Genomic DNA, 18,168 nt, shown 5'->3' with positions numbered 1-18,168 from the left:
TTTATGAGGTTAAGGAAATTCTCTTCTATTCCTACTTTGTTGAGTGTGTTTTTTTTTTTTAATCATGAAATGTTGTTAGGTTTTGTCAGATGCTTTTTCTAATGCATCTGTTGAGATGATCGTGTGAGTTTTGTCCTTTATGCTCTTAACATGGTGTACCGCATTGATTTTTGTGTGTTAAACTAGTCTTGCATTCCTAGGATAAATCCTATTTGGTCACAGTAACTTTTCAAAATATGTCGCTGGATTTGGTTTGCTAGTATTTTATTGAAGATTTTGTGTCTGTAACTCACAAGGGATATTGGTCTGTAGTTTTCTTGTGGTATCTTTGTCTGATTTTGGTAATAGTGGCCTCAAAGAATGAGTTGAAGTCGCCAGCCCAGACAAGAAAAATCGATTATTTGACCAAGACTCTGCATTTCTACTTCCATTTCCTCAAAAAGTATCTGATCATTTAGAGAATGGGAATAAATAGGCTAACTCATCTCTGAGTTAATCAAACTTCTTGAATTACATTTTTTAAAAAGATTTATTTATTATTTATTTATTTATTTATTTTTGGCTGCGTCGGGTCTTCGTCGCGGCACTCAGGATCTTCCTTGTGGCATGCGGAATCTTTCATTGAGGTGCGCGGGCTCTTGGTTGTGGTGCACGGGTTTTCTCTTCTCTAGTTGTGGCACGCAGGCTCCAGGGTGCATGAGCTCTGTAGTTGTGGCGCGCGGGTTCCAGAGTGTGGGCTCTGTAGTTTGCAGTAGGCGGGCTCTAGTTGAGGCGTGCTAGAGCTCAGTAGTTGTGGCACACGGGCTTAGTTGCCCCTGGGCATGTGGTATCTTAGTTCCCTGACAAGGGATTGAACCCATGTTCCCTGCATTGTAAGGCGGATTCTTTACCGCTGGACTACCAGGGAAGTTCCTTTAATTACATTTTGTCTTTAGAAATTGAATTCTTCATTTAAAAAAATGACTAAACATAAGCATTAAATAATGCAGTCTCATGTTCTCAAGTAAGAGCAAGACAGATGTTTGGTGGAAGATGTCCCTGTGTCTCCTAACTGGGAAAGGATACACATGTCCGGACAGAGTGCCCATTCCTGCAGAGCAACTGGCTTGAGTTAAGTTGAGAAGGCGGCAATTTGACTGAACTAATTGTTACTAATAAAAAAATCACTGGAGAGGCTTATAACTTTTCTAGAGGGATTTGCATTTTTAAAAGAAGAAATGTTTTAAGTCATATGTAAGACAATGTTACAGTGAGACTTTCCTCTCAATTTCAGCAGAGGCCCCAAATTGAAGATTAAATGATTGAAAATGCCATATTCCAAATAAAGAAGGCAGACCAGATTTTTCCAGATTTTGCAGAGGAGGTAAGAAAATGTGTTAGGGAAAAATTGTGACATCGTTTCTCTGGAGGAAGTTGTGGAGTGATGTACAGTTCCATTCTCATTCTCTTCTCTTTCGGAAAGAGAGGGATGCTTCCATCCTGCCTCAAGCCAAGCAAAGGAGTTCTAAAAGAACCCCTCACTTTGGGTGGGAAATGGTCAGGAGGCAAAAGACCCTGTCACCCAGGACTGTATGCTTAGCTGAAGAAATTTCTACATCCAGGCCTGCTAAAGGGACCAGAGTTGAACTCTTGGGAGAAACCCTCAAATTTATGCAGTGTGCTCTCTTTGAAAGTGGCCAGCGCTCAACCTTACTTACCCTAAGAGCAATGCAAATATCTGACTGCAGAAAAATAGATAAACTGAGGTGTATTTATTGATATTATATAGCTGTAAAGATGAATGACTACACCTCCATGTATAAACGGGGATGAATCTCACATACTGACAAGCTTAGAAAAAAAGCAGGTTACCAAAGACTACATAAGGTATAATTCCATTAACATAAAATGCAAAAATATGCCAAACCAGACAATATATTATTTAGGCAGATTTTCTATCTATCTATCTATATCATAAAATTCAAGATAGGAGTTATATCTGGAGCAGCAGGGAGTGGCACAGGGAAATTCAAAAGCAGCGGTAATGGTATATTTCTTAAGTTTGGTGGTATATAACCAGGGGCTCATTTTATTGCTGTTTTCATAACATGCATATTTTATAACATTGTGTATTTGTAACGTGTATTTAATTTAAAAATTAAGGCCAGTTTTATCAAATTCTAATTTTTTCATTATATTTACTCCCAACTGAACACAGCAGGGATTCTGGCAATCTGTGAATTCTTCTTGCTGGACCAAATTCAATAGAGGCCCTCTGGCTAGGTAGCTGGATGGTAATAAAACTCCAAATAATCTTTTGTGACAGGTAGTATTCACTTTTGCAAGGCGATGCTTTCTCAAGAGCTTTTTTATGATCTTGAGATAGAATAGTAAAACTCTATGTCCTCTTTCAGTCTAGACTTTCCAAACAGTTCTAAGAAGCTTTCCTCCCTTATTTGTATTTTATTTATTCTTTAGTTTTTCAACAAATATTTATTGAGCATGTACATGTGCCAGACAGGATATCAGGTGCTGTTATCAAGAAATAGAACAATAACAAGACTGAGTCCCTGCCCTCATGGAGTGTAGTCTAGCAGAAGGCCTGACGTTACACAGGAGATCGTACCCTGAATTTGGATTCACAGCAAAGTCCTACAGGTAGAGTTTAGGGTATTAAGAGAACATTTAGCAGGAACACACTTAGTTTAAGGAGTTCAGGAAAGGCTTCCTTGAGGATATTACGCTTAAATGGGGACCTGCAAGATGAGTGAGAACTAGGGGAAGAGCTGGGGTCCAGTCCGGGCAGCCAGGGAACAAGTCCAGTGCCAGGAGCATGGCAGTTTGGGTAAATGTGCAGCTGAAATGATCAGCACACACAAGTGGTTTGCTGGGTGGGCAGGCCAGATAATGGGACCTCTGTGCTTAGGATTTTGTACTCTACCATATGAACAAGGGGCTTTAAGAGGGGATTAACATGTCAGATTTATATGTCCTTCAGGCATCTAGGCTGCCATGTACAGGAGAAAGGATTGCAAAGGGAGTACTTGAAGAGAGGGAAGTAGGGAGACTAGCATCAGGGTAATGAAAGCTGCCAGAGAGGAGTTCTGGGCTGGAGATAAAAGTTTGAGAGCCATCAGAGTAGAAGGCAGCAAGTGAAGCCAGGACACTGGATGAAACGCTCATCAGTGTTTCCTAAAGAGGACTATACCTGTTCATTACCTGCTCTCAGTAGTACCATCTAGTCTAAATACCGGAGATATCCCCAGATAGTATTATTTTTGACTAGGTAAGTAAGTAAATCAACTTGAGTTGATTTTTAATTTACTTAGGGGAGAAAATTAGTAAATAGCAACACAGATGGTGTGTGACTATGAAAAATGACTGAATTTGTGACACACTGACCCAGAACCGTGGAGACACAGGAGTAAACCCTCGCGGGTGACTTAGAGCAGGGCCTAGGCAGCGCCAAAAAGGAGGAGGCCTCTTGCCGCAGGGAGGGCCTGCGTCATCCACTGCCCACTTTCCCGGGAAGAAGGCAGTCCTGATCTCAGGGTGAGACTTGCTCTTTACAGAAGCCAGCCAGGCGCCAGCGTGCAGACCCTGCCCAACAATGCGCCCCCGCAAGGTCCCCCCACCCGACGACCTAAAACAATAAAATAGCTGATTACTCTACCAGCAGAATGGGTTTATTCAGGAACAGCAAAAAACTGCAATTTAAAACGCTCAACCTATGGCAAACGACAGGCAAGGGCAAAGAACAACGCAGGGGAAACCCTTTTATAGAAGAGAAGGGGGAGTTGGGCGTGGCTGCTTGTTATAAACAAAGAGCCCATTGGAGGGAACCCCGAGTTGGAAGTGTAGTAGCTTCCCATTGGCTGGGCTGTTTCCAGACGCGGAGAAAGGCTTCCTTCCTCGCGTGTAGCGAGGTAGTGCCGTTCTTCCTGCTGGATCTCCAATCGAGGGGGAGTGGTGCCAGAGCTATCCCTTCTGGACTCCCGGCTCCATCTTAAGTGAGGTTTCTGTGTATTAATTTTCACACTCCTCACGCTGAAGCAGGCCAGTAACCTTCCCCACCACACAGTCCCCACACTCGACCACCCAGACTCCGCTCCTGAAAGAGGCTCCACCCCAAGCCCGCCCGCCAGGCGCGGGGCCTCGGCAACCTGCCCTCCGGGTGGCTTCTCGCATGCGCAGTCCTGGCGCCCAGAGTTCCCGGCCGCGAACCGAACGCCGGAGATGTGGGCGCGGCCTAGTTGATTGGGCGGGGCTAGCAGACGAGGACCAAGCTGTGGGGCTTGGGGCGTGGCCTTGGGCACGGCAGGCGGGCTTAGGGCGTGGCTGAAGGTGTGTGGTCGGCGGTTTGGGGGCTTGGCTGGGAGGTGTGGTCGACGAGCTTTGGGGCCCGGCTCTAGCGTGGCTGGCCGTAGGACTGGGGCGGGGGCACTACGCTCTTTGACCTCGCGCCTTCGCTGTCCGGGTCTTGCCTGGGAGACTGGGCCTGCTGGAGCGTCCCTTAAGTCTGGGGTCTTTTTAAAAGACCCGGATGTCGCGTTGTGGGCGGGAGACTGGACTGAGCTCTGCCGCGTGGTGTGACTGACCTCGAACTTCACCTGGGGCAGGTGGGCAGCATTAGAATTCTAAGACCCTTCTGGGCTCGCAGGGCACGATCCTGAAGAATTTAATAAGGAAAATACATTGTTGTTATTTGTACCTGCCTTGTTCGAGAGAAGACTTAAGGCGGCTTCAGACACTGCCAGAATCTAAAGGTCATTTTGGACAGGTACTTTTTTCTCAGCTCCAGGCCGTGGCAGATTAAGCTTTAAATGAATAGATTCAGGTATCCACGTCAGATTTTATAGTTTATTCCCCTGCATGAATCCAGGTTTGTTTGGGTTTTTTAATATATTTATTTTTGCCTGTTTTGGATCTTCATTGCTGCGTGGGCTTTCTCTAGTTGTGGCGAGCAGGAGACACTCTTCACTGCGGTGCGCGGGCTTCTCACTGCGGTGGTGGTTTCTCTTGTCGCGGAGCACGGGCTCTAGGCGTGCACGGGCTTCAGTTGTTGTGGCTCACAGGCTCTAGAGCGCAGGCTCAGTAGTTGTGGTGCACGGACTTAGTTGCTCCGTGGCACGTGGGATCTTCCCGGACCTGGGCTTGAACCCGTGTCCCCTGCATTGGCAGGTGGATTCTTAACCACTGCGCCACCAGGGAAGTCCCCAGGTTTTTTTTATCTTGTCTTTCTTTTCCTTAATGTTTAGCAGGTCCTGACAAACCATTTCTTAGGAGGGAAGCAACTGTTTTTGCCGAGACACATTGTGACAGTATTGGTTTTAAATTACATTGGATTTGTTGATACCTGGTGACTGGAGAAACCTCACATAAAGGGTGTAAACAGTGCAGTTTTCATTAAGCTAGAACTAGCAAACACACCCTCAAGGATATGCCCTTTGGTATATCTTAAACTTTTAGGTACTCTTACCTAGTCATGAGTGAACAGATTGTTCTCCAGCAAATCCAGAATATCAAGCTAAGGATGATTATAAAAGCAGAGGGGCTAACCATGGCGTCACCTACCCCTCATTACGGAGAATTCTTTTTTTTTTTTCCCAGGCTGTTTTCTGAGCCTCTTTGGAGCAGAATCTGGGCTGGGGATCTGTAGAGGACAAAAAGCAAACAACTTTAATTTTATACCCATAGACAGGGCAGAGAACTGCTTGGTAGGTGAGGTGAGGATAGACTTTGAAAGGGATTGGAGAGAGGATAAGAGGACAGAGTGGCAGGGAGAGAAGTTGAAAGTCAGTTGGTGCCAGTTTGAAGCAAGTCTTGGCACGTTGGGTATGTGAGGATGATGGGGGTGGTATTGGACTCACCTCTCAAATATTAAGAGAGGAAGCTTCATGAGGAAATAGGATTTTAAGAAATGTTACTGTGTTGTATGAATTCAGTCTCCCTCTTTGGTGTAAGTTTGTTTCTAGACACTTGGGTAAATATCTAAATTGTCGTTCAGATTTAAACATTAGTAACGCCCATTCATTGAAGGCTTGCAGTAGGTTCTCCAGGCTCTGAGTGTTCTCTTTCACTGTCAGGGCCACCATGCCAGGCTGTCTGTTCCCCTCACTTTACGTTGGAGGATAGCGGGTTTCAGAGGGAAGCACAGCCAGGCCGAGCAGCCTGAACCCAACGCCCAGCTCCTCCTTTGCACTCGGTCCTGTTTGCCCTCTTGCTGCCCTCACCCCGTCTTTGTTTCTTTCTCTTTGTCCCAAAAACTAAAACATATTTTTATTGGTTGCAGTTGGTTTTTATTTTCATTTTTGCTTTTTAAGTTAAAAATACCTTCCTTACTCCCCTGCCCCTTGCCTGCCCCCGTCCTTGCCCCTTCTGTGATTTGAATTTGTTCTCTCTGTGCTTGTGTTACCCCAGAACTCCTCCTGCCCTGTCCTCTTCTGGGCCCAGAGTCCCGCTGGGCAGTCATAGTCACTGGTCACGGGTCTGCATGCCTCCCTCCACACTTCCCTCTCGTGAGTGCTATACAAACGTCGGTCTTACTTTCCTTTGAAAGAAGAGGTTGGAAGTTCATTCTACTTTATTTTTCTTTCTGGGTCTCAATTTTACAGGGACTTTAAAAGAAGAAAACCCTGAATTTAGAGGCTTGGGTCTGTTGAAGGCAATTTCCACAAAGTTAATACATATTCTTTTATTTTTAAATTAAGCAATCATTTCGCAAGGAGAAAACTAATTTTTAATCTGTGCTAGCAGTTCAAATTAAACAGTGTAAGGAGAATGCACATAGCAGTTAGAAAACGTAGTCTAACTGCATTTTCATGTCTGAACTATCACTCTGTTAACCAAAAACAAAGCTGTAAAATTTTTGACTTTTCCAAATTTCACACATGGGTTTATCTTTTGACTTAGACGAAATGCAGTTGTGTAAAAATACACCTACTTTGTGGTGAGTTCCTTTGTGGTCAGAATGTTCCCGACCTAACCGTCATGTCAGTACTGTGCATGCAAGGACACCTGCCAGAGGCATGTCCACTTAGCTCTCTTTATGCAGAAATTAGGGGAGGAGAATGAAATATGATCTTACGGTGCAACTATAAAGCACTACCTGTTGATATCACTCCGGTTTCACCAAGAACGCAGGAAGCCCGGGAGACATTTGATCAGCCGCAGAGCTGTGCCGGAGCCAAAGTTCTCATCTTGCGGCCCTGCCCGCTCCTCTGCGCACAGGGCTCGGCATCAGCAGCGAACAGGGCTCACGCTCCTTCTCAGGAAGCTGTTGACGGCGGGTCCCACTTCCGGTCTCGTGCTCCTTTGCTGGACTCCTGGCTGTGAGTGGAGATGGTCAGAGGCTGGTGCTCGTGAAAGGAATTATGGAGCAAGAGACAGAGCCCAAGGATGGAGCGAGCTCTTGAACGTGCCCGGTGCTCCCATCCCTGCTGCGTCTATGTGCCCCGGCTGGGACTGTCTCCCTCTTCACTCGTGGAGCGGCCACGAGTCACTTGGAGGATCTTGGATCTTTTCCATGTACGACCACTGACAATAATGGTGTGATGGCTGTGTGCCATTGCTCCATAACCAACGTCAAAGCAGTCAGGAGTTGAGACTCCTTTCTATCAAAATAGCTGAGATCTTATCTTGAATGAAACTCTATTAATCTTTTACTGAAAGTCCAAAAAGTAAACAAGTTTTTTAGCCCATTATGCTCTGAGCTTTGAACACATTGTAAACATTTTTAGCTAAGTTTGTGACCCAAAGATAAAATACATTCACTAGCCTCAACTCTTGAAAGCAACTGGTTTTCTTTTTGGAAGAAAGCTATAAAATGTTAAAGATATCTTCTTTTTAATTAGGAACAAAGAACATAAAACATTATTTGTTTGACAGACAGTAAAAAGTATCTTTTACTTTCACAGTAAAAGATGGTCAGTTTTATTTGTTAGTTATTGTTGCATAAAATTACCCTAAATTTTAGTGGCTGAAAATCATAAACTTCTGTTACCCGCTATGTCTTCAGGTCGGAGTCCAGGAGTGGCTTACCTGGGCGGTTCTGGCTCAGGGTCCCTCGGGAAACTTTAGTCAAGGCGCTGGCCAGGGCTGCGGTCATCCCTAGGCTCCCAGGCCGTTGGCCAGCCTCTTAAGTCCTGCCTCTCACTCACTTGGGCCTTGGCACAGGGCTGCCTCCCAGCATGGCCCTGGCCCCCCGGGAGAGCGGGGAGCAGGGGAGAGCAGGACCCGCCTTCACTTCTGCTGCGTTCTCTTCACGAGAAGTGCACTCCAGGCTGGGGGTCTCACGAGGGCCTGATCACGAGGAGTGCCGTCGGAGGGGGCCCGGAGGCTGCCACCGCAGCCGAAGGGCAGAAATAAAGACCCCCGTCGGGTGGGGAGGAAAGTGGCAGTGATGGGAGCATGGGTACCTTCAGAGTCCAGCTCTGCTGTGTTACAGGTTTTACAGGAATTTTTCCAGGAAATAAAATGAATTCCAGTCCTGTTGTAATTTAGAAAATCTGAAGAGCAGTAGAAGAGCATATGGGTTGTTCTCTTGAAGACTCTGACAGCAGAAATTGCATCTATCTTTCTGCAGGCCACGGGCGATCAGGACCTACCTGGAGTTTTGGTGTCTGGACTTGAAGGACAGTATGGTATATGTGAAGATCATGCTGGAGACCTGCAGAAACGCTTTAATCTCATTACCATGCAAGAATTTTTGGAAAATAAAACACAGCTGGGTCCAAAGACCCGAGCCGTGTACGTCTGGGGCGGAAGGCCGGCCGTTAGCCAGGAGCTGCGCACCCCGACCTGCTTGAAGATCGTCGCTGGCATAGGGGCGGGGCCGGACCACCTGGACCCGGGACTTATTGCCAGCTTTGGTGTGAAGGCGGCCAACACGCCACACGCCGTTTCCAACCCCACGGCAGACCTGGGGATGGCCTTGCTGCTGGCCGCAGCTCAGAGAGTCGTGGAAGGTAAACAGGCAGGAGACGTTTGTTTTCCAGAGATCAGATGACAGATACTTAATATCACACCTAATAAGGCCCTGATCTCTTCACACTGCGTCCAGGACTTTGTTGCCCTGAACTTGAAGCGACTTTTGGTTGTTTCAGCCTAGTCAGGGCCAAGCTTGGCACCCAGGCTCATACAGTCCACGTGATCTGTCTGATACACTGTTTTCTCCTCCACCAAATTCCACTAACTACGCAACGTGTGAAGTACTTTCAGCACCACTGCGGAAATGCCCTTGGAGTAGTTCACTGGCCGTTCAGCATGCTACCCTGGGGTGAAGGCCCCCAAGTGAGCAGGCAGAACCCCAGCTCCCCACACACTGGACCTGGCTGGGCGCACCCCGCGAGGAGCAGCGCAGCACTTCAGCACTTGGCCGTCGTCCTGGTGGAGCTCTGGGGTGAAGGGGCTTGAGGAAAGGAGGCAAGAACCAAGCAGGTTCTGTTTCTTTTTTTTTTTTTTCCAATATTTTAATTTTAATTTTTAAGTTTTGGCTGCGTTGGGTCTTTGTTGCTGCCCGCGGGCTTTCTCTAGCTGCGGCAAGCGGAGTCTACTCTTTGCTGCGGTGCGCAGGCTTCCACTGCGGTGGCTTCTCTTGTTGCGGAGCACGGGCTCTAGGCGCGTGGGCTTCAGTAGTTGTGGCACACGGGCACAGTAGTTGTGGCTTGCGGGCTCTAGAGCGCAGGCTCAGTAGTCGTGGTGCACAGGCTTAGTTGCTCCGCGGCATGTGGGATCTTCCCGGACCAGGGATTGAACCCCTGTCCCCTGCATTGGCAGGAGGATTCTTAACCACTGCGCCACCAGGGAAGTCCGAGCCGGTTCTGTTTCTGACTGCTGGTTCACGTGTGCACACTCACAGACACACACACATGCACACACAAACATATGCACAGTCACACACACACACACATACATGTAGTAACAAATGTACAGACACTTGCACACGCCAAAACCAACAAATTTTAACCAGAAATCCTCCCTTAATGTGAAAGAAGTTGCTGGGTTTGTTTTTTTAATATTTATTTATTTGGTTGCACTGGGTCTTAGTTACGGCAGGCAGACTCCTTAGTTGTGGCTCGCCTGCTCCTTAGTTGCAGCACATGCGCTCCTTAGTTGTGGCATATGAACTCTTAGTTGAGGCATGCATGTGGGATCTAGTTCCCTGACAAGGGATCGAACCCGGGCCCCCTGCATTGGGAGCCTGGAGTCTTAACCACTGCACCACCAGGGAAGTTCCAGAAGTTGCTCTTTTAAAGCATTCTGCCAGGAGGCTGGGGTTTGTTATGAGGAAACTGCCCTGTTCCTGTCATTCTTCCCTTGCAGAAACATTTTGCTGTCGGATAGGAATGAGTGAGCACCCAGTGTCCGCCCTGGACTTCCTGTAGCCTCGTCTCCCCTTCTGGCGGCCCAGTGAGGGTTGTGGGGATTTTGTGTGTGGTGCTGTCCACACTGCCCACTCTGCATCGTGTTTATTTTAGGTCATCATTTGGCCATTTCGCCACATACAGAGAACTTTTCTACAAACTGGATGGGTTAAGAAGTGACAGGGACCACTCTGGGAATTATCGGCGTGGGGAGCATTGGCTGTAAGATCGCTCAGAGGGCCAGAGCATTTGAAATGGAGATTCTCTACCGCAGTAGGAAACGCAGGTAAAATTCAGAAAATGGACTTGAAATTGACTGAGCAGAACTTGCACCATCACTGCCTTAAATATAGTTTAGATATATTATTCCTCCACTTTTCATACAATTCCCCTATTCTGTTTCTCCAAAAAGGACTGATGATCAAGGAAGGGACTGTTGTGTTTTTATGATCACCCACAAATGCAGCAGATAATCTTCTCTTCATTGAAAAAATTTCACCAGAGGGAAAAGAGATTTTGGCTCACCTACAGCTGTGCTCTGTTTCAGTTTGTACAGTGATTCTTTCTGGTCATGGGAGATGCTGTCCACACTTGAACACACATAACACACAGGTGTATGCTTCCCCCCCCAGTATTCAGTCTGAAACCCTCTTCCTCATACTCCACCAGCAGCATTCAGCCCAACACCCAGTCCTGTTAATTTTGTCTCAGAACAACCCTCAGACCTGCCTGTTCACTCTCACTTCATCGCTGCCACCTGCCACCGGCCTAGGCCCCGGCCTTTCTCACCTGCCCTGCCCTCTAAGGGGCTGCTCTCTGCTCTCGAACTTCAGCCCCGTCTGCAGACCGGCCAGATGATGGCGCTGTTCGCAGCCTTTCAGTGGCTTCTGTTGCCACGGAATAGATTTCCACTCCCAGAGGCAGGGTGAGCTGGGAGACTTCACATCAGGACTGCCCTCTTTTCAGTCACCCTGTTTGCACAGTGGATAGTGGCGAGGCTTCGGTAGCTGTCACCGCTCCCAGTGCGGTGAGGGCCGCCGCAGAGGCCAGGACAAGGCGTGTGAGGTGGGCAGGGCTTTCACAGTGGCAGCGTGTGCTGGTCGTTCCTCTTTCCTTCAGGTGCTCTGTGGCCAAGATGTGTAGAAAGAATTCATGTATTTTTGTATTCCATATTTGTAGGGCAGTAGCGGCTACCAGGGATGCTGTGACCTCCTGGAGCTTGGAATTTCTGTTGAATAATCAGCTGTCTGGGGTGCCCAGAGCAGGAGTTAGGATTGGACCCAAAACAGAGCACTCAATCCTGCCCGCACCAGACCCTTGGATCCTTGCTCTCTGTTGAACAGATGGCACTCCCAGGCTCTCTCCCGTTTTGTTATTTTTCTCTGGAAATTCTGATATGTCTGCTCATATGCAGCAATGCTGGACGTCACTGAAAGCATGTCTGACACCATCGGGCTTGTACCAGACTCTGGGGGCTCAAAGTTGAGTGAGAGGAAGCTCCTGACCTCAAGGGGCTCGCAGTCTGGTGTGACACCCCACAGACACGGGGCTCAGAGCACCCAGAGACGCCCACGGCGTTTCCATGGGTGAGCCCTGGCCTCGGGGTCCAGCCGCCTCTGGACCCAGGTGGGGGTCTGGCCCACGGGAGGACAGACTGAGTCCATGGCTCCTCTCAGAAACTCCTTCCGGGAGTTGATGAATTTCTAACTAGAGAACGTGGTTTTTCTCCCTTGTTCCCTTCATAGAAAATCGGAGGAGGAGGAAGCCATTGGGGCCACTTGCTGTGAGAGGCTGGATGACCTGCTTCAGCGATCGGACTTTGTGATGTTGGCTGTGAGCCTGACGCCCCAGGCCCGGGGCCTGATCGGGAAGCGCGAGCTGAGTGCGATGGAGCGCACTGCTACTCTCTCAACATCGGCAGCGGTGCGCGCTCCACCGCTGTGTGGAGGCTGGGGGGCTGTGGGGGCTGTGCAGGAGGGCCCCGCCCCCAGCCATGGCCATCCTCTCAGCATTCCCAGGCAAGCTTTTCCCTGAATGGTCTGAAAAATCCACTTAGACTGCTGGGTGGTGAGTTAAAGGGGTTTTACTTTATATGTAGAAATACGTCTGATTTTTGTCTTCACATCATTTTGAACCTCAAATTAGTAACAAAAAGAATGAGAATCGTACACTGTGGGGTTTTCAGATCCAAGTACGGGCATCTCCTCAGGTAGCAGAATCAGTTTGACCTTCCACGTATAATCAAGCAAAATTTATGGGGATGAATTTTCAGAGCCTCAGTTTAAAAAAATAACTTTGTGTTAGTTTGTTTGGTTGGTTCTCTGACATTTTCGTAGAGCTTTGTGTGTTTGCATACAGGCGGCTTTAGGCCCCGCGCGATAACCAGATTTTCTGGTGCGTTGGTGTGGCATTTGTGAAGAAGAAAGCATCGGAGTGCTCGACGCTGGGGGTGCCAGCACACGGGAGGATCGGTGCTGGCCTCAAACGTGCAGGCGGCTTGCCCTTGGGATCAGGGGCAGAAGACATGTGAGAGCTGGTGTCACCAGCAGCCACCTGTGTCTCATCTGTAAAACAAGGAAAACAGGGCTTGCCGTGAAACCCCACAGGGCCAAGCTAGTATGCTTGAAGGTTTTCTGAAAATTCAGACCCTGTAGATGAGCAGGAAGGACCAGTGCATTATATGCTTTTGGTAATGTCAGAGGTCGGTGACGAAGTAAAGATTCTGGAAAAACAAACACCCCAGGTAGGAGCTTGGGACTAGGTTTCTCCACCAGCAGCACAGGCAGGCTGGGTGCTGTGTCTTGACCTGTAGGGCGGCTCAGCACGCCAGCGGGAAGGAGGTTCCTTGAAGGTCTCTGCTGGGAGGAAGGGGTTTCCTTCTCAGCTGCTGCTGCTATCTTGTATTTGAAATGCAGTTATGGGTGATGTTTGTGGCTGTTTGGTTTTTTAACGTGTACCTAAAACTACTATCTGGGGGCTGTTTCCCGGAACCCTGCGGTGGCTTTGGGAGGCGGTGTGGTGAAGTGGCAGGGCCCAGGCTCAGGGTCAGACAGACCTGGCCTCGGATCTGGGTAGATGCTTTAGAAGCATGTGACTTTGGCTGAGCATGTAACCTACAAGCCTCACGTGTAAAAAGAGTATTGACTTTTGCTGGGTAAGTGGAGGAGGTGGCGAGACAGCATCTGTAAAGGGTTTAGTGCGCCGCCTGGCATGTAGCAGGCTCTCAGTGTCTGAGAACGAAATGGCAGAATGAAGTTCACATGCTGTCAAACCTGTGACAAGATCAAGACATGTTTGAACAGTAGTGAATGTGACCAGAGTGCACTGTCTGTGGGACCTACCGAGGAGGGGTCTCGTCCACCCAGGTCTGTTAGTTGATCAAGACGCCCTGGTGGAAGCCCTTCAGACCGGGGTCATTAAAGCAGCAGCACTGGATGTGACGTACCCAGAACCCCTGCCGTGGATGGAGACTGCACAGGACAGCCGTTCTCAGATCAAGCCAAGTAGTCCTCCCTTTACCCACCGACCCTGGTTTGCCTTCTGCAGCATCAAAGGCGAGCTCTGATTATTCTCCTCTTTACAAACCTTCATGTGTTTTAAGACAACCACTACATTTCATCTTAGTCTCTCTTTTTTTGAGGCTAAGTATCTTCCTATCCTTCAGTTGCAGCCTAAATGATGTCATTTCCAGACACCTTGCCTTCCAGCACTTTAGATTTTACAGTCCTTTGAAAATGTGCTCCTGAGAATGGCACACAGTATTCATGTTGTGGCCTGACCACTGTAGAGAAATTACACAAAGGCTGTGTTGGCAGCACCCTTCCTCGAAGCCTCACTGCACCTTAACTCGTTAAGTTTTTAGTCAGCTAAAATTGAAATTGTTATTCTCTCAATTGTTTTTTAAGTTTATGTGTGGAATTTTACATTTATTTGTATTTAATTTCATTTGCTTGTGTGTTTTGACCCAGTGATCCAGCCTGTTGGGACTGGAGTCTTGGTCTGTCACTTATTTGGAATCTTGATGCTGTCATTCATTAAACCAGCTATTCCTAGCTTTGATTCCTCCAGCTTTGATTTCTATCCAGTAAGCAAATTACTGTCAGATGAATGTTTGACATTATGACCAAATTTAATACCTAAGTTTATCAAGATTGGTCATAGAACTTACAGACATTTCTGAGAAAAACAATAATTTATTCAGAGCAGAGTTTCTCAAAATGTGGTCTGGAGACCCTTTCAGGGGGTCTGTGAAGTCAAAACTAATTTTTTTTTCTTTTTAAAGGTCTAACTGGATTTATTTAATAATTCATGAATCAGGCAGCATCCTGTCTAGCAACTAGAGAGGAGCTCCCAAGTCAAAACTATTTTCATGATACTGTAAGACGTTATTTATTTCCACTCATGTTTTCTCACACAAGTGTACCGTGGAGTCTTCCAGAGACTTAAGGACATGTGATGACATCATCACTCTGACAGCTAATGAAATGTGTGCTTCTGTATGATTGTATTAAATTTTTTTCAGTTTTAATTTCTAATACAATAAATGTTGATAGGCATAACCCTCATAAACACATGTTCTTTGGGGTTCTCAATTTTTAAGAGCGTAAAGACCAAATAAGAGAGCAACTAATCTAGAACAGAAAATAATTTCTATATAAATGAAGAAGCATGACCATTTTAGACAGTTGTCAACTTACTCAAAAATGGAGAAGTCATGTCATCACCCCTGTTGCCTGCTAAAATGAACTTTTACTCACAAGTCACAAGGCAAATACTAGGGTTATATCCCAAAGCTTAGTTTATTCTAATAGGTGATGCACTCCCAGTGTCCCATGTGAAATCATTTTTGTGGCCAAGAGGTTTAACAACTATTTTATGAATAACTTATATTCAGATCCCATGTTAATTTCTAATCTGTATATTTATCAGATAGGTCTGAGTTTTCATCTTGGTTTTTCAGGGAGACATTTTGATGCCACTTACTGTGAAAAAAGTAATTTAAAAAGTCGGAAACCTGTGGTTATTTAGTCATACTACATAAGTATTCTTTGCTTTACAAAAGGATTTACTGTGGTTTTTTTTTTTTTGCGGTATGCGGGCCTGTCACTGCTGTGGCCTCTCCCGTTGCGGAGCACAGGCTCAGCGGCCATGGCTCACGGGCCCAGCCGCTCCGCGGCATGTGGGATTCTCCCGGACCGGGGCACGACCCTGCGTCCCCTGCATCGGCAGGTGGACTCTCAACCACTGCGCCACCAGGGAAGCCCCCTGCATATTATTTTAAAAAGAAAAACTTCATTTGCCAATAGCGCCAGGAGTCCCCAAGATCACCTTCAGCCTTAATGATTTGCTAGCAAGACTCACAGAACTCAGAAAAGCTTTTCTACTCACAGTTACAGCTTATTACAGTGAAATGATATAGTTTAAAATCAGCAAAGGGAGAAAACTCATAGGGGAGTCGAGGAGAACCAGGCTTGCACTTCCAGTTGTCCCCCCAATGGAGTTGTGTGGACAGTGCTACCACCTCCAGCAATGGTGTGTGACGACACACGTTAAGTATTTCCAACCAGGGAAGCTCATCCCAGTGTTGGTATCAGGGGGTCGGTCATGTAGGTGTGGAGTGCCCACATGTCTGACACTGGCTTCGTCGTCTCCAGAGCCTGCAGAGGTCAAACTGATACAGATTGGCCTAGAGCCCTAGGCGAACAAAAACAGGTATTCACCACAAATTAAATCACTAGCATAAACTATCTGGCTTTGCTCAAGGCCCCAAGTATAAGACACTCTTACCAGGCAGTGCATCTCAGGGGCTCACAGGTTATCTTCCAGAGGCCAGTCAAAGGCCAGTCCTATCTTTGGAATGTGCAGGGTTCAAGAACTCCAAGCCTGCCTGCTGAGTTAATTCTTTACTACACAGGCCAGCCACTGGCCCTTGGCCTTAGCTGTCTCAGAGCAAAATGGTGTTTATTGGATTATCTACATTTATTACGGTATTTATATGACAGATACAGTATGACTTCGCCTAACATTTGGAGGAGCCAATGTGGGGCAGGGATAGATTTAAAGAAACTAACCCATTGTATTTTTGTACCAATATGATTACTTGTTCCCCCCAACCTCTTGATCTACCACTATTTGTACATTATGATGAACTTGTGTAGCACTATTTAGTATATAAATTAGCTGGTATTGACCTAAATCCAGTATTTCCTCAGGCCAGTCATTTCCCATTGATCGTCAATGTCAGTATTATCATCTGACTTATTTACATGAGGTACTTAAATCTTACCAACAATGCCAGTGTTATACCATATTGCAGTATTGTCGTGGTACAATGCAGTTTCATTACATAACAAATCAATAACAATTGCAGAGGTATTTGCTATGCCTTCTCAACAAAATTGTCTCTTGCCTATACACCAGATATTATTATGGGCAGGTATTGTACAGTTGGCCGTGATTCAGTTCTTTCTGGGTTCCAAGTCAGTTGGGACAAAGCCAGTCACCCTGTCTCAGTTCGCACCCTTGTACTGTTTTCCAGCGTGTGATGTTATATAGTAGGACCCACCTCCTTCATAAGGGGAGGATGAGTGTTTTTCAGAATAGTTTCTACCACTGCTAACTGTACCACAGGATATGTCTTACTTCAGTCATTCCTGGAGGTGAGGGCAGTCAAACTGCATTGATATAAATTACAGGTGCCCCCAGAGAACTTCCATAGGTTTGGGGTCTGTAAGATTCTCAAGGGTGTGCCCCTTGAGCCTCAGTATCTATGATGGGGGACCACTGCCACATGTCTACTTTGGCCTCTATTAAAATAGTCAGGATGCCCGCTGGGCCAGGTCATAGCACTTTCCCAATCCTGGGTGCTAATATTATCCATCATTATGCTTGAGTCTGCCTGACCCACTTCACTAAAACCTCATTATCTTTCCAGGCTAACTCCCATCCTTTGCCTTCTTCCTGGACGAGAGCTCCCTCTAATCTGCTAATTCTAGTTAATAAATCTTTCCCCTCTGAATGCTATTCCCATGAAAGGCACATTCAGCTTGTCCCAAGATGCCTAGATCAACACCTAATTCCCCAAGGCCCTTTCTTGTCCTGTGGGTCAGTGTCATTTAATCCATCATGCATGTTGTGCAATTGTGAACTAATGGCCTGGGTGCAGTTAGGATACGTATTTTCCACCCAGAAATGCTGGGTCACCCAAACCAGGGTTAGATGAGCAGTGGTCATACCTAGGTGTCATTAAGAGTACGCCATAAGGCTCCCACAGCCTTCCCCATCTCAGCGTAGGGGATAGGAAACCATAACATGACATTAAAGAAATGAAACAACTCTGAATAGTTTTCCTCAATTAATCTGTATTTCAGAGATCATCCTTTGTTGGAGTTGAGGAACGTCACTCTGACACCTCACATTGGAAGTGCAACTCATCAAGCAAGACGACAGACAATGGAAAATTTGGTTGAAAGCATCCTGGCTTCTCTCAATGGCCTTCCTATTCCTAATGAAGTGCTATTTAAATGATTTATGTGGGCTGAGAATTCAATGGGATGAAAACATGGCAGATTAAATGGACAAAAAACACTAACTTTGTATGTTAAGAGTCCATTATATAGATTGAATTAATACTACTTAGATGAAAAACTTAAGGAATAGTAATCATAGTTACCACCCGTTGAAAGTTTGTTAAATTCTTTCCTTACACTCTCACTTCATCCTCAAGGCAGCTGTATGAGGGAAGTTATGTTGTTACGATTCGTAATGAAACTGAGCACAGAGAATTACTTGTCCAAAGTCCAAAAGCCTGCACTAGGTCTACGGA

General features: G+C 46.6%; 1 protein-coding gene across 1 annotated transcript in view; it reads left to right on the top strand.

The window, feature by feature from the left end:
* Window positions 1-18,168, top strand: part of LOC137203166 (putative 2-hydroxyacid dehydrogenase SE_1879) — a 22,820-nt gene extending 4,652 nt beyond the window's left edge. Inside the window, 7 exon segments of the mRNA XM_067698779.1 lie at window positions 1,274-1,363; window positions 8,564-8,945; window positions 10,458-10,629; window positions 12,089-12,249; window positions 12,252-12,266; window positions 13,709-13,802; window positions 17,714-18,168. Of these exon segments, the coding sequence (XP_067554880.1) occupies window positions 1,298-1,363; window positions 8,564-8,945; window positions 10,458-10,629; window positions 12,089-12,249; window positions 12,252-12,266; window positions 13,709-13,802; window positions 17,714-17,870 (1,047 nt within the window). The 5' untranslated portion in view covers window positions 1,274-1,297 and the 3' untranslated portion in view covers window positions 17,871-18,168.

The sequence above is a fragment of the Pseudorca crassidens genome, chromosome 12 (assembly GCF_039906515.1).
Source record: "Pseudorca crassidens isolate mPseCra1 chromosome 12, mPseCra1.hap1, whole genome shotgun sequence".
NCBI classification, from domain to species: domain Eukaryota; kingdom Metazoa; phylum Chordata; class Mammalia; order Artiodactyla; family Delphinidae; genus Pseudorca; species Pseudorca crassidens.
Note: the sequence above shows the minus strand (reverse complement) of the source record. Positions and strands in the feature narration are given on the sequence as shown.